The sequence below is a fragment of the Hippocampus bargibanti genome, linkage group LG16 (genome assembly GCF_051943395.1).
Source record: "Hippocampus bargibanti isolate YZ-2025 linkage group LG16, ASM5194339v1, whole genome shotgun sequence".
In the NCBI taxonomy this organism is placed as follows: Eukaryota; Metazoa; Chordata; class Actinopteri; order Syngnathiformes; family Syngnathidae; genus Hippocampus; species Hippocampus bargibanti.
Genome location: NC_142749.1, coordinates 4,898,746 through 4,922,393, shown reverse-complemented (window position 1 = coordinate 4,922,393; position 23,648 = coordinate 4,898,746). Strand labels below are relative to the sequence as shown.

The 23,648-nt window shown below is 43.6% G+C and overlaps 1 protein-coding gene across 11 annotated transcripts in view; it reads left to right on the top strand.

Annotated features, from left to right (window-relative positions):
- Positions 1–23,648, top strand: part of auts2a (activator of transcription and developmental regulator AUTS2 a) — a 357,677-nt gene that overhangs the window by 293,027 nt on the left and 41,002 nt on the right. For all 11 annotated transcript variants that reach the window (XM_089017807.1, XM_089017798.1, XM_089017799.1 and 8 more), the window contains one exon: positions 18,934–18,982. In XM_089017807.1, the coding sequence (XP_088873933.1) occupies positions 18,934–18,982 (49 nt within the window). The remainder of the gene's footprint in view (positions 1–18,933; positions 18,983–23,648) is intronic.

The window sequence follows — 23,648 nt, the reverse complement described above, 5'->3', positions numbered from 1 at the left end:
GAGGTCTCAGCTCCTGCCGGCATTGACATTGTGTGTGAAGATGCGTATGTGTTCCTGACTTTACAGAAGTGTAATGGTGTGATTAATTGTCTTTCTGGTTGCACACGACTGCAGATATTTTTAGTGCAGCTTGTATAGCACAGATCTAGCATATGGCTCAACATCGGAAAACATGCCAAGTGGTATATCTGATGCCAGTGCCTTTCAAGTGTGAATTCATGAACAGTGTCAGGTGTTATTTGGCCCGAAGCGCAAGTAGATGTCAGGTGTTTATAGGCCTCTCTGACTCTGTTAGATCCCCGTGCAGACCACAGCCTTTGATCGAGTCAGAGCACGGACTCCATCGAGCATTACTAAAAGGCACTTCTCTAATATCCATGGTCAATGTGTCAGTGAACTCTTTTTGAATGACCTCCTCGGGGCCAGCCAACCATCCAACCACACTTGTCATTTAATAATGCGGTCATCGGAGCAGACTAATCAGCTGACAGCAGAGGAAAACACAGCCTGTGGTCCTTTCACTCACAGCTCCATTCAAAACCGAGTGTGGTTATTTCTTGAACAAAGAAGGGGGACAACAAAAATCACATTTTCACGTTTTACGACAGAGACGTTCCAAATCATGACTCTGTATAATGTTCAATTGAATCAGCTTCAAACATGAAAAGTGAAAAACAAACTTCATGTATTATGTTGCATTGTTTTGGAACCATACTTAACAGATCATGTGCCAATGAAACACAGGCCCATAGTTTGTTTTAGAGTTCAGTTTTGTATATGTTAAACCTATTGATCCAAAGCCTAAAACACGCCCTGTTACATTCTGAGATCCAAGTGAATGACAATGTTGGGATTCTAAGGATTATTAGATCATTTGAGAGATTGCTTGTCGTCCTGGCCCTCCTCAGGGACAAAGAGAGTCCAACACCTCTCAAGTCTCAAGAGGACTAAGCACAAACTTTGTCTTTTGGCAAGCCTAGTTATATCTAACACTATGCTCTATAAAATGACGACTTCTCCTCTTCCAGAGGGTGTTCACATTATAATTCTCTAGACCGAGCAGCTTCTGTAGTTGGAGATCGGCACACCCAAATCCTCACGTTTGACCTCCACCTGATGCGCACTGCAGGTGATCTCCTTTCTCCATCCCACCCCCAATGAGTTTAAGGGAAAGATTATCCATGTTGTATATTCACATTGTGCCCCAGCCTAGTGTGGTTGACCTAACCCCAAAGGCTATGGTCGTTAAACCTCTCCATTAGACTCAGATTGACTCAAAACTGTGCCAACTTTGTCATCTTAGTAGGTATTTTGAACCACACTGATTGGTTCGTTGCCTTGAACCTGTTTGTTGAGAGTGAGTGTACTCGAGGCAGCTCCTATATGGCACAGGCACCTTCACGTGCTCCGAACTCACACCTCCCCGCCATAAGGTGACAGTTTGGGGAGAGTATAGTGATAGTAAGACTCCTTTGTAAGACACCTTCAAGGGTTATGTGTGTCAATGTGTGTGTGTTTGCTTTTCAGATGTAAGGGTCAAACTGTGCGGCTCCAGCGTTCTTTCTGGAGAACCAACACAGCCTGTCCCTGTTTGCAGCGCAAATCCTTTTAGAGGCTTTATGTATGTGGGTGTCCTAGATCATCTTGTTAAAGCTATGTGTTGGTAAACAAAGGACAAGGTGAGCCAGCTTATCAACAGTAATCATAAAAATAACAATAATAACTTTTATCGAAAAGTGCCGTTCAAAGCACTCAAGGACACTTTAAAATCAAGAATAAAACAATAAAACCACAGATAAAATATAGATAATCAAAGAAGAGATTAAGTTGAGTATGCAATTTTAAATTGGTTGAGATGGAATTTTAATATGGGAGAATAAATACGACAGATGTTGGATGAAAGGTAGTCCCAGGGCTTGGGGGCAGAGCGGCTGAAAACTCTCCACCCCATCATGCTGAGCATAGTTCACTCGGTAGACCTCATACCACTTTTGGACTCATGTGGTGTGTCACGTATAACAGTTGAACAGCTGCCATTTTTTAAATTCTGTTTTTGTAGTTTAGATAGATATAATGTGTCTAGATGCAGAAAATAGTTATGTATGAAACTTCAAAATATTGTGTGCAGTATAAGTTTGTGGGCCCATCAAGTGGCTATGCCAAACTAAAAACAACATACAGTAAAGTCTCGTTATATCGATATTCAAGGGAGTCCGAAAAAATATCGATATAACCGGGACTATCGATATATCCGACCCTGTTTGCATGTAATTTTCTCCGTGCGTGCATAGAAATAGTATCGATATAACCGGGACTATCGATATATCCGATATCGATAAAACGAGACTTTACTGTATCAGGTCACCACATGGTTGTAATTGTTTACGAAAGCCATTCATAAAGCATCAAAGTCTATCAGTACTCAAAATACTTTGAATAAGTCCCATGGAAACTGCCAGTATGTGTGTGCTAACAATCAATGGCCAAGCCTAGCCAGGCCCTTTCTCGTGTCTTCAGTCATATTGCAGGTTGTTGCAATATTGTTCACGTGCAGCTTTAACTTGGTTGATTTCATGTCACCGCTTGTGGAGCCTTATTAATCAAGTCAAATTTATTCATTTCATGTACATATTACGGAATAGCTGAAAGAGTGAAAGCGAAAGAAAACACACACAATCTGTAACCTTGGACTCGATGTCCACTCAACGAGACTCTGGTTGAATGTGCCGCTGTCAGTCAGCCAACAATGTGCACATTTAGACCCAGAGTGTGATGGTGGTTCAGAGTTTGTGGTGGAATGTGTCCCGCAGGCAGATGTCGTCTGCTCTCAAAGGCATCTCTATTGCATGCAGACAAGTAGGGCTTTATGTCTCAGTCGCCAGGCTCACATCCACGTTTTTGTACCAGTTCCCGATTCCATGCCAGCATGCACCCATGTGGAAATCTACTGGTCCACTCCATGTTGCTCTTCAGCCCGAGAACCACTTCCAGTTGACAGACTTGCCACTTGTATAACAAGAGTAGCTCAGGCGCTCTCACAATTCTGCTTGCTAAAGTATGGGTCATTTGACGAGTGGTACTGCTCTCATCCGTGCTGAAGAGGACTTTCCTGGCACCAGCATGGCTGGAAGAGTCTGACCTGTTTTGCGCAACAACATACATTACTGTTATGTACAAGTACATAAGTGAGCAGCTCTTTTGTATTTCATGTTGGAATACAATACAAGCTTCTTTGATCAGTTTGCATGAGATTGATGGTTGTGAGAAATAGTGTTGCAGTTTATAATGTATCACTCCTTGTTACTTAACTGTGTCGTAGTCCAACTGCTCTCACCACAATGCATTGTTAATTAAACATTTTTAGCTGAGTCATCGCTCATCACCAGGTTTGGTAATTCTCATCAGAATAAATCTATTTACAGATGACTTTAACCTGGCTTGTCTGCTGCTGTTTGTGGACTCAAACACTTGGTGGATCAGTAAAAACATCTGGCCGACAAGCTGATCCATTTTCCATACATGAGTCAGGTCAAAGAGCAAATAAATCTGCTGGTGGTGGAGGAAATGAGAGATTGGTTTCACTAGCTTTGACTGTTCTGATGGCTGATAGCCTCAAAATAATCGTACCTGTGATAACTTGAGCCAAGAGGAGAAGAACAGGGGTAGTGGTGCAATATGATACGCCATTTTTATTGCAAATGTCTTATGAAAGGGCTAGCTAACTAGGGCTCTCTCTAATATCAATGATGTTGTCCTTGTATGAACTTAATCGGCAGGGTTTAAAGACTTGTGGACTGTTGTACTGTGCTGAGAAAAAAATCAATATAATCCACAAATTAGCTCAGACATGGCTTTCATCACAATAGCGTCAACTACATAAAATCTTTAATTTTTCAACTACTACTGTGTAACATTGGTCTCATCACATTTTAAATCTGATGTGCCCAGTTATTTGCGTGAAATCGGGTATGTTGCGTTGGCATACTCGATAGTCAACTTAACTATGCCCCCATCACACTTATTAATGATAACTGCGAACTGATTGCAATAAACCAAAAAATAATGTAACATGTCAATGCAGTTTTCTAACGTGCAGTGTCGCAACACTGCACTCATCCATACTTTAAAGCACACAAGCATGAAGAAGTATGGTTGAGTGCCACACAAAATGCGAGCCAGGACTGGGAAAGAAAGGACGGAAGTACAAAAGCATGGTACCATATAATTTTCTCCAGTGTCACGGGATCCTAAATCTAAAAATCTTCGCTTCTGAACGCTTTGCTAGCTTAATCCAATTAACAAGGGTAGCAAATTTTTGATGTTCTATTTCGTAAGATTCCACTCCAATCAAAGCACGGCTAAAGCTAGGCTGTGTGAGCTCCTGCCAAAACATGACAACTTTGCACAGGTTTGTTTTTAGATGGGCGTTTATTGATTGTGACAGATAAAGAGATCAGTGATCTTGTGAAGCATCACGCGCAAGTGGTGATTACCATCCCCGCTGATAACGCCGCATGCTAATCATTGTAAACATCATGTTGAGCTTTGACACGCTTAGGCTTATCTGTAATTGTTGTAATTGTTACGAGCGTTTAATGAGATCGTTTTACAGATATGCTGAGTGCCAACAGGGCCCGGGAAAGGGGATGTGCTCCTTCAGACGTGCCTGGTTGATGGGGACATTAGATAGACGCTAACTCCCCGTGCCGTGCTGGTAATGAAAGACAGCCACAAGCCAGAGTGCAAATCAGATAAAAGGGGTCTGGAGTCGAGGCGATCATGAAATATTTAAATATATGGGGCTTCAAAGCAGATGAGGTCTCTCGCTCTTGTCAACAGACAGACCCCCTGCAGTCTAGTCATGGACCAAGTCCCTGGCCCACAACCAGCTTCACATGTAGGTCACAAATCATTGGCTCACTTTACTGTCACCGAGGGAAAAGAGGGGAATTCACCGATGAAATTTTCCTGTCTCCATAAATACACTGGAAAGCAATTTTCACCGCTCTCCATGTGGTCTCCTGTGTTCAAGTGTGACAGACAAGGAAAGATGGGCCAAAAGGTGCATCCAGGAAAAGTTATTCGAGTAAAACCACTGTCATGCATACAAAATAAAGAACTACAGTACATGTAAAAATGTTCCAGTCACATGATCCCCCACCGCATACATCTTCGCACACATACATGACACAATCATCACCCACATCACAGAAAACGGAAATCAAATTCAATGTTTTCAACTGATCTTTGTTGGCATGAACAGTTATCTCTTAACAGTACCCAAGTTGATTTGTTTCACAAAAGACTTTCAAGTTCCCAACCAAATGAAAATTAGCCCACGGGTACCTGTTTTGTTTCTTTTCAAAATTTAATAATTGGTTGCTCGCATTATGTTGGGGATGCGTCATCCCCCTTTCGTCAGTCTGTGGGGATATTACTGTCGGCAGACGAATTATATTATTTTTGCACCCGCCCTGCAAAATACAATTAGACACCCCCACAATGACCAGCAGGGGTCTGGTGCGATATAAGGAGGGGAGTACATCAAGAAAAAAGAGGGAGGGCTGGGGAAGCGCCGGCAGAGACCTCCCTGCTGGTTTTCGATGTCCACGGCCCATCTACTGTGCACCACCCTCCCCCACTCCCTCGCGCTCTCGAGGGACTATCATGAGGCCCCACTCTGGAGTTGTAGCGAGAGGCAAGTGTGAGTGAAGTGTTAGGGCGGAGGCGCCGTGGGATGACAGGGGCTGTCTCTTATGATGGCTGACAGAATGGTCTTGACAGAGCGATTCAGAAGCCTAATCCTGCTCCAGCCGGGTATTGCTCAGGGGGTCTGTAGGGGGTCACTGGGGTTTTAATAGAAGGTCTCAGATGTGATTTCCTTAGTTCTTTCCTGAAGTCATTCCTATTTAAAAGACACAGCAGGTTTTTTCTTCCCCACCACCTCCCTTTTTGGGTTCCAGTCTGTCCTGCCTCGCTCTCCTCTGTCTCCTACTGTGTTGTTTTCTTCTTCACTCCCTACCCCTCTGGTTCCCGCTCCTTTATCCTGCTGCCTCCTCTTGTCCTGCTTGCTCCCTTTGCGCCTCTGAGAGAAAAGAATCAAAAAGGGAAAATAATATCTCTGCCAGCACAGTTGCTCTTCGTTGGTCTTAAAACAAAGCGCCATGGGGCACGTGGGGAAGGGCGCGGGTGTTTAGCACAATGGTTTTTGAGCGGTGCTTATAGATGCTTTAAAATGCTTTGGAGTTTTTCCACACGCCGCGCAATGTTTCTTTCCGAGTATGATTACAATGAATTGCTTCAAGGCGAAACCTGAGGTCAGGTGTAGAGGTTTGTCATTGTCATTTGTTGCGACAGAAATAAAATGTCGTGAAGAATCCAAGAAATTTCTTTGAAAAGCAATTATGCTTCATGCAATTACCCAGTTCGCATTCTATCAAGTCAGTTGGTGATGCAAAAATGGAAGAAAATGAACACACAAGTGTCATTCTGCCACAGTTATATCTTTAGAAAAATATTAAATTTGTAGTTCCAGAGTATGGGAATAGCAGGTGAATTGCATTATAGGCCGATTTGTGCACATTTCCATTGTTACTGGTGCATTTTTCTCAACACTGTTTTGTTCTGCGGCGAGGGTGGTGCTGTTTAACAGTTTGGATGGATGTCCATTAGAGCGTAGGAGGAGGAAAGAGAAGTGTCGGCATGCAGCCAAGCAATGTAAAACACATTTGTTGTAACAGAAGTAAAAGCAAAAGATTGGAAGGCGAGGAATCAAGGTTGTTTGGATTCTTGTTTACAGATACTGTCATGACAAAAGATTGTATCGTTAAATGTATTTGTCTTCTGCAGCGTAATAATTTTTAATCATGTGTTTGCAGATTACACATTGTTGTGCTTGTCGTACTGCCATGCATTACAATTGCCGTCCTGATCTCGATTCACAGTTTTAAGCCGTACCATGACAAACTGAATTGTACCCCTTTGAAACATGTGCATAAAGTTGACTGGAGATGTGCCCTTTAAAATAATCTCGCCTTGAATTTGAGAGTCTGTCATTAAATGAGTATGAAACAAAAATCCTGCCGACGACGCATGATGCTGTGTTTTTTGAGGTCAGTTGAAAGGGGGTAAACGACTGACTGGTCTGAAATTATCGATGAAATCTCGGCCAATTGCCTGCATTCCACCGCAATGTCTGTAATTTAGGCAAAAGGGTCTCTTGTTTCTCTTGTGACGAGGCAGAGTGCGTGGGGGTAGTGTGGCTGTGTTCATCGGATAGAGGCGAAAAAAAAGCCTTTGAGAAAGGGAAGGTTAAACCAATTTTCTTGTCTGTTGCTTTTTGAAAGTGAGTCCCATGGCAACAACATTACACTGATGGTCAGTGAAGTCGGTTTGTTTCTGCTGACAGCCAAGCTCTTTTTGTGACCACAAAGTCAACTGGATCTGATTATTGCCTACCAGATCCAGATAATGTCGACCATTGATCCGTCTATTTATCTTGAACCACCACAGCACTGGCTTGCTCTCAGAGACCACGGACAGATAAGCAGATAACACTGTCTCGAAAGGCTTTTAACAAGCGGTAGAAACACTTTCCCCCACTACTTTGTGATGGGAGGCTTTTTTTTACTCCTCCATATATACACAAAGGGAGGGCTTTTAGAAGAATTACCACTGAATTCGACACACTTTTCACCTATGAGCAAAATGGTGACAGAATGTCTGGTGCATTCTGGGTAAGAAATGCTGCTTCATTAACCCTTTAGTGGAATGGTTAAATTAAGGTAATTGTCCATAGACAATAACATGTGTTCCAAATATGAAAGCACAACTCCATTCGCTTGTTCAAAACAGCACACACCCTCTAAAAAATGTCTCCTTTTCAGAATATTTGATTGAGACAGTTGAATAAACAACACGTCAGCTTTTCATTTCTACTTTTGGCATGCCTCGGTTTCCAGGTTTGGGTTCTTGCTTGTCTCTTTGTGTACGAGTATGCGTTTGCTTGCACAGCCGTGAGTCCTCCTCACATTAATAATGGGAGTGAGTGACAGATTAATTTATGTCTGGCTGTGTGTCTGAGGAATTGGGAAGAAAGAGCTTGTCAGTGCTGCTTGTCGGGAGGGGGTAGAGATTAGAGCTTGTTGTCGTTGACAACCCAATGCAGGCTTTGCAAGATAAGGTTGGATAAAAACGACTGTAAAAAGTAATTTATGAAGAAAAAAATATTTATCATATTTCAAAAATTAGTCATTTATCATTGATATAAAATTATCGCAAGAAACACTCAAGCCGAATAATTCACTATAAATAACGGTTTTCCTTCCAATATATCAATAATACATTTTAAATGGGTTTTATATACTTCAGACAGTTTTGAGAAAAGGCAGTAATTTGCGTATGGCAATAATAATAATAGAATGTGCCGAAAGGAATATTCTGTAATCATAGTAACATAACAGGATAGTAGAATTTGATCAAATATGTAATCTCGGCTGATTGCTATTTTGAATTTCTGCATCATCTTTATTAGCTCAATAAAATAAAAAGAACTAAATTAATTCATTCACTGCCACTCACAAATTTATTTGGAAGTTGAAAATATGACGTAAAGCGCCATTCCCGAAATTGTTCTCAATTGTCCGTCATTGTACTTCTTTGAAAGAAGTACAGATGACGGCTGAAGAAACCTTTTCATCGATTGACCACTCCTGTACGACTGAGAGCTTACACAGACGTGTTCGGGTTTTGTTTATGTCATGCTTGTGTGCCGATAAAGCGCTAGCCATGGCCTTTGGCCATGTTTTTTTCTTTTCCACAAGGGGCAGCATTTCCCTTTTTTTCCATGTTAGCGCTTTGTTCTAGCTTCAGCTGTTGTTAAAGCGCTAAATAAACCAATATGTATGTATTGCATTGTATTTTGGACAGCCGCCCTCATTTCAAGCTCATATAACTCCAGACCCATATAATTTAGGATTGTTTTATGATGAAAGAAGAGAGTCTAAGATTTCTAACGCTGTCTTAAATGTTTATGCAGTCCTAAAACTTCATATCCTGTGGGTCCTGGAATTCTAGTGACAATGAAAAAAACCCTGGCACTGGAGTGGACACATTTTTTTGCACATATCTCGCAGTGAATGAGTTAATAAATAGATAGATACATGAATAAATACATCTAGAAACCATTTGTCTATGTCCGCATTGGGCAACAGCTGACTTTGGGCAAAAGACAAACGACAGTCTACCGGAAACAAATTCCTTGTGTGTTCTACATACTTGGCAATAAAGATGATTCTGATTCTGATTCTGATTCTGAAAAGTGTTTGCCAGCCGAATGTGGAATAACCACTGATCTTAACACAGTGTTATCAGTGTTGATTAAACATCAATATGTGAGTGTGTGTTTGCATGAATAGTTCTGACAAACGCACATATTATTTGTAGCTCATAGTGTTAACTTGCTTTACACACTTCATTGATTTGTCTGTGATGTCAACGCTGTGGCAGAGGACAGAGATGGTTTGTGGTTTGTCCAGGCACCACTTTCACTCTACTGTATTTAAATTCTGTTCTTCCACACTCTGGACGCTGCTTCGGCAAGTAGACACAAGCAGCTTGCCGCTGTGAACACTCACCGCTGAGCTTGATCTACAAGAGGAGATGTTTCAACATCAGCTCAACCGCGCCGGCAAGATCTAGCCCACATGTTGCTAATGTAATGAAAGCCGAACTAGCATTTGGCCCAGCAGTGCGTGGAACATGATGAGGTATTTTTCACTGCATGAGACAGAGCTGCCCCCAAAACAAGCCAATTTCCTAAGGACAAGCACTATGGTATTAAAAAAATGTTTGTAATTGTTTATCTCTCATCTCATTTTCCGTACCGCTTATTCCTCATTAGGGTCGCGGGGGTTGCCGGAGCCTATCTCAGCTGTCTTCGGGCACGAGGCGGGGGACACCCTGAATTGGTTGCCAGCCAATCGCAGGGCACACAAAGACATACAACAGTCACTCTCACACTCACACCTAGGGACAATTTGGAGCGGTCAATCTGCCTGCCACGCATGTTTTTGGAGTGTGGGAGGAAACCGGAGGCCCCGGAGAAAACCCACGCGGGTCCGGGGAGAACATGCAAACTCCACACAGGGAGGCCGGACCGGGACGTGAACCGGCGACCTCTGCACTGTGAAGCCGGTGTGCTAACCACTCGACTACCGGGCCGCCCTGTAATTGTTTATGCTTCAGCTATTTTGTTGAAAGACTATCAGATATGCACAAAGACACAATTTTAGCTTTGTGTAGGGGCTTTGGGGAGCACAATATGTCTCAATTAAGTTGTATTTTTTGCTTTTGTCTTCTACTTCTGCCACGAATTAGTCGTGTTGTTATAGCACCAACACATGCTAATGTTTCCATTCAGATTTGCTTCGACGAAGTGTACAAACTTTGGTAATGCTACAATTAGCAAAGGTTACTTGAAACGTATTATGCATTGGGTAATTCGAGTGACGAGATTCACTTGGTTCTGAAATAATGGACCAGTACCTATTAGTATGTCCGCCTCATAGTAAATGGGAGCAAGGTTTGATTCCGGCTTCGGCCTTCTTGTCTTAAATTTGTATGTTATCCCCGTGCCTGCGTGCGTGGGTTTTCTCCAGACACTCCGGTTTCCTCTCACATTCCCAAAACATGCATGGCAGGTTGATGGAACATTCTAAATTATTTGTAGAGTGTGATTATCAGTGACAGAGTTTTTTTCATCTCTGTGTACACTGTGTGTGATTGGCTGGCAACCCGTTCAGGGTGTACCCCCCTTGCCCAAAGACAGCTGGAATAGGCTCCAGCACACCATTGGATCTTTGTGACGACATACTGATCAGAAAATTGATGGATGGATGGACGGGTGGGTGGCCTTGGGTGGATGGATAGATGGAGCGATGGACAGGTGGAATGATGAATGGCTGCTCAATAAATTGTTCAATAAAGGCTTGTAAAAGGGGCACTGTCTCAAGCCCAGAGTCACCAGACAAATGCAATAAGAGCTTTTAACGTATAAGATTGTGTGCCGTGCTGCACACTCATGTTACACTTATCAGTAATATTTCAAATGAGGGCACATTTGATGTAATGGCAAAAAAGCTCATAAGGTGTTCCCCTGTGATTGTAATCCAAGACCTGTGAAATTGAACCTTGGTTGTTTGTGAGGGGGGAGGATGAACAAGCTGCTGTTCAGCATCCCCCACCCAAAACACACACAAAGGTACAAAATATGAGGAAATGTCGACAGATGTCATGGGACCTGACAATAATGAATAAGACACATTGAATCTACTAAAACATTGTGTTTGATTCGAAGATTATTTTTGAAAGTTATGATGTCAAAGATGCGTAATGTGCTGATCACTGTCAAAAAATCATTGGAATTAAAAATAATCTGAAGTTGAGGAATCTGAACGCTGATTGTTTCGCAGTGTTGCTGTAATCACGGACTGGTGGCTGCACTCAAATCTTATAAGCGTTTCAAATAAAGAACAGCAGCTCATTCATTGTTGCTGCTGCTGTTGTTTCTGCTGGACTGGTCAACTTTTTCTGGATGAAGTTATGGAAATACATTTTGCATTTTGTCATGTGCTGTAGGCCAAGTTCTAGTAGTTGATTCTGGTTTTATTTTTCACATTGTAAGCACAGAAACTACATGATTTAAATTGCAATTTGATTATTGACGTATGAGCTAACTTGTTCCACCAAAATATGCCATTTGTCTTTTTATCATTTCCGACACAAGGGCAAGATGACTTCATACGTCTGTGTAAGTTTTCAGTCGTACAGGAATGGTTAATCGAAAGATGACTTTATGTTTTCATCTCTGGAACAATAATTGTAAAATACACAAGCATGTGTACAGATTACCACCATCTGGTGACGCAATAATGTAACAAACACGAGGTCATGAAGTTTAAAGGTTCGCTGTGGTCCTTTATGAACAGCGTCTCTTTCCCACCCCAAAGCTAAACCAAGTCGCTTGACTATAACAAGCCACCCGAGGCCAGACCTTACTGCCTGTGGTCGGTACTGAACATTCTTTGTTCTGTGTCATCCACAAAGAGCCACATGAGAGTGTATATCCATACGCTAAAGCCTGAGCAGCTGACTGCAATTTTAGAGAAATGTGTCGCCTCCGCTGTTTCAGGATTTGTTTGGCTAGGCCGCGTTCAGCCCATTTCCCATGACTTCATGTTCATCAAGCTAGTTCCAGCCCATGTGCTCTCTCTCTCTCGTTTCATCTCAGCAAGGCTTGGAATAGCATCTCAGTTCTGAGCAAAAATCTCTTGTCTGCACTCTTGTCGCTGGAACTGAATTGGCAGGGAAAAACTTTGCAGTGTGACTCCATTGTCCATTCATTGACCTCCCTGCCAGCGGATTAATACTCATTAGACAAGCAATTGGTGCAAGGGGTTGTGCTATTAAGAGGCTTACGTTAGAATGTCCAGCTTTGTTTGGGATTTCGTCAGGGAAAAGTGGCGCTCAAGCTCACGCAAATATTACAGAAGGAATATTTCAACAGAAATGGCCATGTGATTTTGTAAAGGCAACCAATGTAGAAGTCTGCCCACCACTGTGTAACACCAAAAAGGAACTCAATGCCGTGGCCAATATTTACTAAGTGTGATTGGAGTGAAGGTGTGCTATTGGTTTGTTCTTCTGCTTCACATTTCTAAGGTTCCGGGTCCAAATCTGCCTTCATGTATGACATGTTGATGTTCTTTCCATGTGTGTAGATTTTCTCCTCGGACTTCTGTCTTCTTGTCATATTAGACATGAAATGGCTCGACTCTGAGCCTCTCCTGGATGACCGAGCTTCTCGCCTTATCTCTAAGGGAGAGCCTGGACACCCTACAGAGAAAGCTGAGTTCGGCCGCTTGTATCCAGGATCTTGTTCTTTCGGTCACGACACAGAGCCGATGACCATAGATTAGGGTTGGGACGTGGAGGAGTTTTTAAGTATTTGGGAGACACAATTCCATATAAAGTTAATTTCAGAGCTCGGCGATATGCACATTGCATGGGCTATTTTCACAATTATTATTATTTTGTCTTTCAATGTAAATGTAACCCAGGGGTGGGCAAACTTTTTGACTCATGGGCCGCATTGGGTTATAAAAATTGACAGAGGGGCCGGGAGCATTTGGAGGGAGTGTTTGGGCCGGAAATACTAAACCTAAAGCATTAAAGGAAAACCGACGCCTCCGGACAAGTTATGTCCATAATTTGTAAGATCACTTCAAATGACTTCGACTGAGCGTATTTGACAAAGATTCCACCGCACATAGCTATAGTTTACGTTTTAAGACTTGCGCTGAATATTCATGAAGTCTTGTTTTCGAGTTGATGACGATCCCCATGTGACGTCACGTTTGGACCGCCCCTGACCGAAAAAGCGACACACAATGCATTTTGCGGTACTTTGTTTAGTCTGAAAACTTCGTGTTGATCCGTGTTGATGGCGAAATTAGAAGGAAAACACATAAATAACGCCATGGTGAATCGTTGTGTGTTGCACCAAGACAACTATTTGATATTCACTGACACAAATTCCCAGCTGACAAATCAGCCCATTTCCAATGGAGCTTGAGCGCCATCTTGTGCATTTTCTGGGTGCTACATTGCTGTCATTGACGGCTCGAATTTATATGGGAGGACTCCTTTAATCAATTGCAAACATTTATGCTTTCGTCTTCAGAACTATTTGAATCATATTCATAACTGGATGAATAACAAGAAAGCATCTTCTCCGAATCTGAAGCCATTGTTTTGATTCTCGAGCAAGGCAAGACGTCTTGGCATGACGTCACGAACAAGGGGGTGGGACCTTCTGAAACAGGCCATTTCCAGATTCATTTTGAAGTCATTTTTATTGGTGTTTTTCATTTGACTAAAAATATCAGCCTGCCTGTTTTGGGTATTTTAGATGCTATAAAACGTTTTTCTGATGTCAGTGGGAAACAAAAAAAAATGGTGCCGGTTGTCCTCTAAATGTAGTGTGTACAAACCTCATAGCGCAGTAAGTACACTACAACCCAATTTATTAACTGTCTTTCAAATGTGACAAATATCACTGATCAGTTAATAAAATTGTCTCAAGGAATATGCAAGATATGGCGTTTACATACTATTTTGCAGATACTTTGAGGAAGAAATGGAAATAGATGCACCAGAGCTCCAGCTTGTCACGATTTGCGAGGTGGTTATGGCGGGTTCGGATCCCAAAAAGCAGGCAGGAGGGAGCAGGAGGTTGTTTGACAAATTGTATTAAAATAAAGTCAGCAGGAACAAAATGTAAAACATCAAAACGATCTGAATGGAAAAAATACAAAGTAGCAAAAGAAGACCAAAAGTAAAAGTCCACCAAGGTTAAACAAACACGTACACGATGCATGCTGCAACCAAGCAGCAAACAAACAATGAATCGGCACCGGATGATCGTGCCAGGTGTCCTTTTAAGTGTCATTGATCTTAACGACCAGCACCTGCGAGGCTGCCGGCAGGGCTGACGTCGCTACCCGCTGTCCGCCAATCTGATCGGGACGACCAGCACCTGTGCAGGTGCAGGCGGGGCCGACAGCGCCCCCCGTTGGTCGCCAACCAGATCATGACAGTACCCCCCCTTCAAGGGGCTGCTTCCAGAAGTCCCAACAGTCTCCCAAAAGGTCCACTCGCCAGGGAACGGTCGGTGGAGAGGGCAACCGCTGCCTCTCCAGCATACGACGGGCGGCGGCCTGATGGGAACGGGACTCGGCCTGGGGTGGACGAAGACGCGGCACGGATCGTCGTGGGCGTGAGTGCGATCCCTCTCGCACGTTCACGCGACGGCGCATGGCTCTGCGTGGACGTCGACTGCCAGGCGCAGAATGGCACCCCGTACGGCCGTATGAGACCAGGTCTCGGCCGGACGCCGACGTGGGCGTCAAATGCCCGGCTCCGGGGGAACGAGACGAGTCCAGAGCCGCTCCGGGATCCAGCGGTGAGTGGGGTCTCGGACTGACGTTGACGCGGACGTTGCACGGCTCGTCGTGGATGAGACTCAATTCGTCATGCACGACGACAGCGTGGCTGGACGTGGGCGTGCAATGCCAGTCACCCAGTTTCACCCTGGACGGCCACCTGGAAGGAGGTCTCGGCCGGACGTTTACGTGGACGTTGCGGCTCGTCGAGTGACGCAATTCAAACTCGACGAGGCTTGCGCTAACGTGGACGTAGCATTGCCAGGCACAGGGTGGAAATGAGACGGGTCCGATGTACCTGCGGGATCCGATGGTTGGCCGATTCATTCTGTCACGATTTGCGAGGTGGTTATGGCGGGTTCGGATCCCAAAAAGCAGGCAGGAGGGAGCAGGAGGTTGTTTGACAAATTGTATTAAAATAAAGTCAGCAGGAACAAAATGTAAAACATCAAAACGATCTGAATGGAAAAAATACAAAGTAGCAAAAGAAGACCAAAAGTAAAAGTCCGCCAAGGTTAAACAAACACGTACACGATGCATGCTGCAACCAAGCAGCAAACAAACAATGAATCGGCACCGGATGATCGTGCCAGGTGTCCTTTTAAGTGTCATTGATCTTAACGACCAGCACCTGCGAGGCTGCCGGCAGGGCTGACGTCGCTACCCGCTGTTCGCCAATCTGATCGGGACGACCAGCACCTGTGCAGGTGCAGGCAGGGCCGACAGCGCCCCCCGTTGGTCGCCAACCAGATCATGACACAGCTGCTCCACTTGTTGTCGGTACGCAGACTCATCGCCGTCTTTGATGATGACCGTGGTGTCGTCTGCGAACTTTATGAATTTGACAGTTGGGTGCGTTGAGGTGCAGTCGTTCGTGTAGACATTATACTCTTTCATAACTGCCAAAGTTTCAGTGCAGTTCAAACAGACACACTTCCCCTTGAATTCTTTGAAGAAATATTCACTCTCTCACCATGTCTGAAATTTTCTGCACTCACTTTCTACCTTTCGCTTCTTTGATTCTGCCATGTTTAGTAATGGGTACATTTGTTCTGAGATTGGCCTTTTTGGTGGAGCAACTGCCTTGATCAACAGTAGCTCCCCCTGGTGTTAAAACTTAGGAGTGTGGGCAAAATTTGAAGTGCGGGCCATATTCCATTCTGTTTGTAAAATTTCTTGTGGGCCAATTAAAAATGCACTGCGGGCCGGAGTTGGCCCGCGGGCCGTAGTTTGGACACCACTGATCTAGCCCTTGTGAACGCTTGCTCAGTCCAGCTATCCAAGCATCACACATGTTAACCCATTTGGCACCAAAAATTATGTGGCAGTGTGGAATGAGTTGAAACACCTGTCCATATTATAGCTAGGTATGGTATGGGACATTACTCTAACCATCTTGCTAAAGTTTGTATTGGAGATTAAACACACACACACACACACACACACACACACACACGCACACACACACACACACACACACACACACACACACACACACACACACGCACACACACACACACACACACACACACACGCACACACACACACACTCACACGCACACACACACACACACACACACACACACACACACACACACACACACACACACACACACACACACACACACACACACACAAGTTGGGGAGGGGAGACTCGAAACAGCCTACTGCATCAAACTGCACTGCTTTGTGGAAACATTGCTTAAGTGGGCCCCTGTGGCCAACTGCTGAGCTCTGCCACCTCTGGCATAGCTCTGTTCCAAAGTTGACTGAGAGCAAATAAACTGAAAATGTTTTTTAAAATCCCTCTCGGCTTTTGTAAAGTTATCACATCATTATAAACACTATAGTTAAAGAGCAGGCTGTGTGGTATAGTATAGTGTAAGCTTTGTCAGGGTGGGCACAGAGACCACTGAAAGCTCACATCACATTGAAGGCTAAATGACCTTAAGTGCTTTTTATATTAACAGTTGCCCTCCCTTCAGGCCTGTGTAGTGGGATTTGATCCAATTGGAAGACATGGCCTGAGGGCTGCAAAGCGGTGCACGTCGCTCATGAAGGAGCATTTTGTTTTTCTTTCCCTCGTGGTAGCAGCGGCACCCTTCTGGGGAATTCATTAGTGTCTGACATCATCTCACCGAGGCTACGTTGGAAGAAAGCATATCTTTCTGCCTGGCTCTCCCCTCCCCTTCTTATTTTTTCTTCCACTCTCTCCACTTGCTCACCGCTGTTCCTCTTAGTGAAGCCGTTTTCTTGTGTCTCACGCCGGTGTATTTTTTTCTCGTCGTCGTTTTTTATTTTTGCGAGCAGTTTTACACAAAAAGGGTAAAAGACGTGATCTGTTAGCTTGCAATGAGGCTTCTTTAGATCAGGAAGTGGGTGGACCCGACAGACCGCGAAGGCAACACAAACTGCATTAGGCGGCTCTCGAGCAGCCAGTCGCCGGATGAATGAGAATTTGTGTGGTTGCTTTTGGATCGGCTTGGGAAAGGCGTGTGCAACGACCACGGAAATCCACGACAGACACCGCCCGCGAAGCTGAAAACGGCGAGAAAATAAGCAGTCTTCGTTTGTGAACCAGAGCTCGCTGTTGGAGCGTCTCTTTCCCTGACGCGCCTTGTTGGAATTGGTTCTCGAGCACAACCCCCCCGCCCGACCCGGATCCCGTTCTTTATTTCTTTTAGGTATTTTGGAGAATATAAGCGGAGGTGGGAAACAACACATTGCTCGACAAAAAGGAATTTGTTTGTCCCACTAGTCGTGCGCTCGAGAAAGAAGCTCACGGCACAGCGACACATGGTTCCCTTTGTCCAAAAGGCGCAGTCGTTGAACGGCTTTTTTGGGAATCCTTCTTCATCACCTTTTGCTTCCCCTGCATGGCTGCCCTCGATGCACACGGAATAGACTTCGTCGTCAGTGTTGTGGATTATACAATTTAAGAAAACCACGAACACAGAATGTGAAACAAGGTCGCATTCTGCCAAAGTACTTGTTTTCATTGCCACATTAAAGGTACGATGGTCGCTTATTCTTCCGTGGTTTGTGCACTATTGTCTGAGTTTCATTTTTATTCAAACAGTCAAATGTATTTGGTGCCGATGCAATATATGGCCTTTATTTTTAGTTGTTTCATGTACATTGTCTTCTGTAGAACTCGCCGAAGACGCGCAGACGAACCTGCGCATTCCTGAAAACAATAACTCGAATTGCTCTCCTGTTCAAAACTACCACCATGTCTTTGCATTTTTGTTTATCAATGACTTTAGATTTTTACTAGAATGGTATATACGTGGCGATGTTGTCCTTATGTGAAGCTTTTAATCGGGTGTTGTCCTGCTTTTTTAAGAGTCCTTCGACCAAATCCAACGGGCACCTTAAACCGCAATAATCTTTGACACCAGAAAGTCGCAGTAGAAGCACATTAAAAATCTTCGACTTGATGTTTCAACCTCGCTTTCTTTTATTACCTATATTCAAATCCCATACCGCAGATTGTATTGGGAGTGTAAAAACGTCGTGCTGCGCCTCGAAGGCTTTTGGAATGTCAGGTCATGGACCAACAGTGCCACCATGTGGTTCAACAACGAAGTGCTCGTTGAAATAGGCATGCAGGAGACTCCTGGATTTGTTATTTCTATCTTTATGGTTGATAAAAATCTGGCACGGCAAGGTTTGGCCACTTCCTTTGTTACCCCGAATGCAATCTTCGATAATGTCTAGCCTTTTCTAATTGAAATCTATTAATTAGAACCATAAAAATATGGTGATGTTCGTGCTCCCACGGAAAAAAATACAATACAGCCTGGTATATCTCACAGATTATAACAACATTGACTGTCCTGTAGTGTGTGTTGGTGTTGAAAGAATAACACCATGTAAACATATCAAGTTTTGTTTTATTAATTCATTAAAATCTCTGTGTTGTTCCTAGGTCTCTGATGCCAGCTCCGACAAATTTTTCAGCACAGCTGCACTTAAAGGTATGCACCTTTTTATTTGATTTGCATGTGTTTCTAAAGCAATGTCTGGATGTATTAGGTGCCTTTCTTGTTTTGTTTTGTTTTACATTGGCCTTACATTGTCGCAGCATTGTGTCAATGTCATGGTTCTATATAATCGTAATTTAATAGTGCATACACAGACAACTGTTGGAACAATTTGTATCCCAGAATTTTGTCTTATTGTATATCCAATGTGATACATACCACTGTTGCAATGCGATGTATTAAGCTCCTTCTAGGGCAGGGGTCGGGAACCTATGGCTCGCGAGCCATATATGGCTCTTTTGATGATTGCATATGGCTCGCAGATAAATCTAAATGCATATTCTCACTTTTTTCTGTTCATTTTCTGTTGGGGCTGCAGTTGGCGGAAAGCACAATTTTGATTGGATGATACTGGCCGTCATTTGAAAAAGGTAAACGCCCCTTTAAATGAGTCCGACGAGTAAAAACAAAGTACACTTCAGCTTCAATAGACAGGGGCTTCGCCTTTGTGGAGAGAAAAGATTCTGATTCTAATTTACAATGAAACAATACCATCGATGAAACAGTCGAATGTCAGTGACATTTTAACAAGCCCCATGTTAACGTTAGCATCAATATACATCTGTGACAAGTATGTTGCATAGCAAGTGTGGAAGCTAATGAGCCGTGTGCAGGCTAGCTAGCAGTAACTTCGCGTATGGAGCCGGCAAGTTGTCTTTCATTCCCATCGTTTGGCTGGATTTTTAGCAATCATGAGGAACGGAAAACCATTCATGTTAACGTTGAGTACTATCACAAAGTTATTTTAAATAATACATTCTGACATTTTGTTGAAAAGTGGCCGCATGTACGTCTGTCTGTGTGTGCGTGTCCGTGTGTGTGCGTGTGTGTGCGTGTGTGTGTGTGTGTTTGTGTGTGTGTGTGTGTGTGTGTGTGTGTGTGTGTGTGTGTGTGTGTGTGTGTGTGTGTGCGTGCGTGTGCGCGCTCACGTGTTGTGGCTTTCACTGAAAAACATTTCTAAATATTTTACTTTTATGGCTCCCTTAGTCAAAAAGGTTCCCGACCCTTGTCTAGGGTATGGCAATTGTTCTAAGCTGTGTGCTGTCTTGGTTGTGAAACTTGTTCTCAAGGAATAAAACAAGGGCAGGAAAGGCTTCTATTTATGGCCTGGGTGTGCTAACACCACATGTGACCTCATTATCAAGTCACTAATTTGCTGTTAAAGGCAGGCTCATTTTCTTTGGCCAGGGCTAATGGAGGTGTCCCCTCGTGAATGGGCATTCCTGTTTAATGTGGTGGTGGATGGGGGGTAGGGCCAAAGGGGACACTTCAATGCGAGGGTTATGACCCCTTTACGGCCATGGCAGAAAGTGGGGCGGTCGCCTGTAATGCGTCCTCGTACCACCCACTGTATCGTTTACCTGATTCTCTGCATTTTTCCTCAGCGTAGACACATTTCCCACATTTTGGCCCTTGATTCGCTCTGGGGCTTGATTTGCGGCTTTCATTGGGGTGGGTGTCTCACTGGCTTTGACAGAGAGGTTTCCTTTTGAACCTGCTTCTCCATAGACTGATTTGGTTGCCTTGAAAGGATTAGGGCCTCCTTTGTGCATCTTAAATCAACAGAGGGCCACCCTCTTTCCCCCTCTATGAAAGGACCCGACCAGGGGAAACAGGACACAAAATACAAGTATTTTCTGCTGTGTGCTCGTTTCCCCACACTCTTGGCCCCAATTTCCATTTAAACGACCCCTTTTAATCATCGCCAGCCCGTCCTCTTGCCTCCCCATATGTTAACGCAATTTGCATCAAACGAGTAAAAGAATCCAGGTGCAAAGAGAAAAGGGGCTGAGGGGAGGTCGTTGGTATTTTTATGGTGTTGGGATTAAAAAGGTTGGGAGGTTTTGTTTTGTTTTTTTTGTTTTTTTGTTGGAAGGGATTACCATCAATTCAAAGCATGTAAATCACAGCACCAATAACAAATTCCAATGAAAAATTGGAATTTGGGGCTCATTTGGTAGACAATGAATGTTAGTGTTTAGCTGCCGTTTGATACAAGCGTCCTCATTTGTTTCATGCTGATGTTTATGCTCAATTTTTAAAACAAACAAACAAAAAAAACAAAAACAACAGCAAGTAAAGTATGTCGACCTGAACAGAAGATTATCCTTTTTACACGCTCATCATTTGAGATGGTCTCTCATCTGCCCACTCTGAACAATGTACAACCACCTAACAGTCCTTACCCAAGTGTAACTTTAATAGAATTATAAAAAAGATTCAAACAAATGCCATCTTCACCTGTTTCAAATCTGATCCCTCATCTGCTAATTTCACAGCCTCAGTCGATAACATTTTTCATGTCTCCTAAAGAAGCATGATTCTTTTTCGTGGTCGTCCTAAACGGCCTTTTTCAACTGACAATAAACCCCTGTGGCACTTCACTCTCTCCCTCGCTCTAATCACTCTTGCTTCATTGTACCTAGCAAAGGATTTCATTAACTAAGAGTCATTAAATGTAAGCTCTAATTAGCATGGCTGTCAATATCTCTACAGGGGTACTCATGCATGTTCATCTGATACTTCGGCTCTACAAGATGTTTACCTTCGGTCGGGGGGGGCGACAATTTTCAAAGATGGAATATCCTGCCGAGAACACTAACCATCGACATGCTGTATCGAGATTCCGGTGCTGACACAAAAGCACAGCATGTCACCGACCGCTCAAGCCTGCTAACAGATCCGTGGAACCATTTAAGCGGTTTCTGAGAAACTACAAGATGGAATGTGATCACCTGGTCATTTTCCCATCCAACAGGAAGTGTTTTATGGCTCACTATGCGTTGTTTGCTTGAGTTCAGCCTGAGTCGTAAGATTACCATATTTTCCGATGTATGAGGTGCACCCAAAAGCCTTGATTTTCTTCAAAAGATAACCCATGTCCCTTATATGTAGATGTGCCTTATATGTGAAGTAATATTGAGACACAAGTCTCGCAACTACTGTCAGCAGCCACTGACTCCGTTTTCCCTTGTAAAAGAAGTCGAGTGTAATACCAGCCTCTGTAGCCTTATAATATGGTGTGCTTTATATTTGGAAAGTATTTATATATTATACAGTAAAGTCTCGTTATATCGATATTCAAGGGAGTCCGAAAAAATATCGATATAACCGGGACTATCGATATATCCGACCCTGTTTGCATGTAATTTTCTCCGTGCGTGCATAGAAATAGTATCGATATAACCGGGACTATCGATATATCCGATATCGATATAACGAGACTTTACTGTATTGGGAAAACCTTTGTTATTCATTGAAGGTGCGCCTTATACGCTGATGCGCCTTATATATGGAAAAAGTTTGAAAATACACCATTCACTGGTTGGTGCACCTTATACACCGGTGCACCTTATACAACGGAAAATACTGTAGTATAATACCTTCCTCTCAACATTACACTATGTGCTTCCCAGACTTGACAAATTTTGTTTTCTGTTGTTGATTGCAGTGATTTACAATTGCACTGCATTATACTCAGAGCTCTTTCCCTCATGTTCTCCGCATCCGATGGGAAAATAAAGTTTCACATGAGAAATAAAGTTCTCTGTTATGCTCAAAATTAACCTGTGATTTTGCAATCAACATTTAATTCCCTGCCAAACGGCCATATATTTCCATGAATTTCCATAAATTAGCATTTTATTGTCACACAGGTTTCCTGGAATGTTACAATCTTAACAACACGTGTATTCAATATAGCTGCAAGAATTATTCTTGACCGCATCCACCTGATTATTTCATCATGCAATTTTTGTTTTAAGATTACAAAGATGTCTTTTTGCAAAAGCTAATCCCTTAAGGTCTTGCAGCTGTTTCTGTGGCACGGGTTTGATGCAGCGTACACACGGTGTAGTGATTCCTCTCCACCCACATCTCCACCTCCATCCACAGCGCAACACTGATTTCACAGCGCTTTGCTGGAGTTAATGCGAAAATGAAGCGAGTGTCACAGCGGTGACGCCAGCGTGAAGAGTGCCATCGGTGAAGTGTGTCGGGCTTGAGTGCTTCTGTCACTAGCGGAGAGAGTAATGTGCGATGTGAAAGGTGTAATTTGCAGCGCTGATGGCGTTGTTTTAAAAAAATTGTGAAAAGAGAAAAGCAGAGGTGAACTGATGTGGCAGATATCACAACTGAAGAGTTACTGGATTGTCATGGAGAGCTCTACAGGCTGCAAAATGGGCTGAGAGCATATTGCTTGCTCGCCTGTATGTGTGTCTCACTCTGTCTCTCTCTCTCGCACACGAACCTCGTCATTCTCTCTGTTTCATGGAAGTGAGGGGGGTGATGGAGCTGTGTGTACTTCATGCCTCGGCAGCCACCTGCTGTAATCTCGAGTTATATAGAGAGCAGCAATCACACTGAAAATCACCTCGCCGCCTCTGGAAGGCATTTGGTTGACTGGAAAGAGAAGGTTGGCCTTTTACAGCTCTAGTGTCGCTTTATGGCCCCCACCAGCCCCCATTCACTGCCCCCACGCCGACCTCATGCTGACCTCCGGCGTCTGTTCGGTATGGGTGTCAAAAAGTCAGCGCTGTTCGTGGAACTTGACCTGATGTGCAGTGGAAAGATGACCTGGCTACCATTTGCCTTTTGGGCC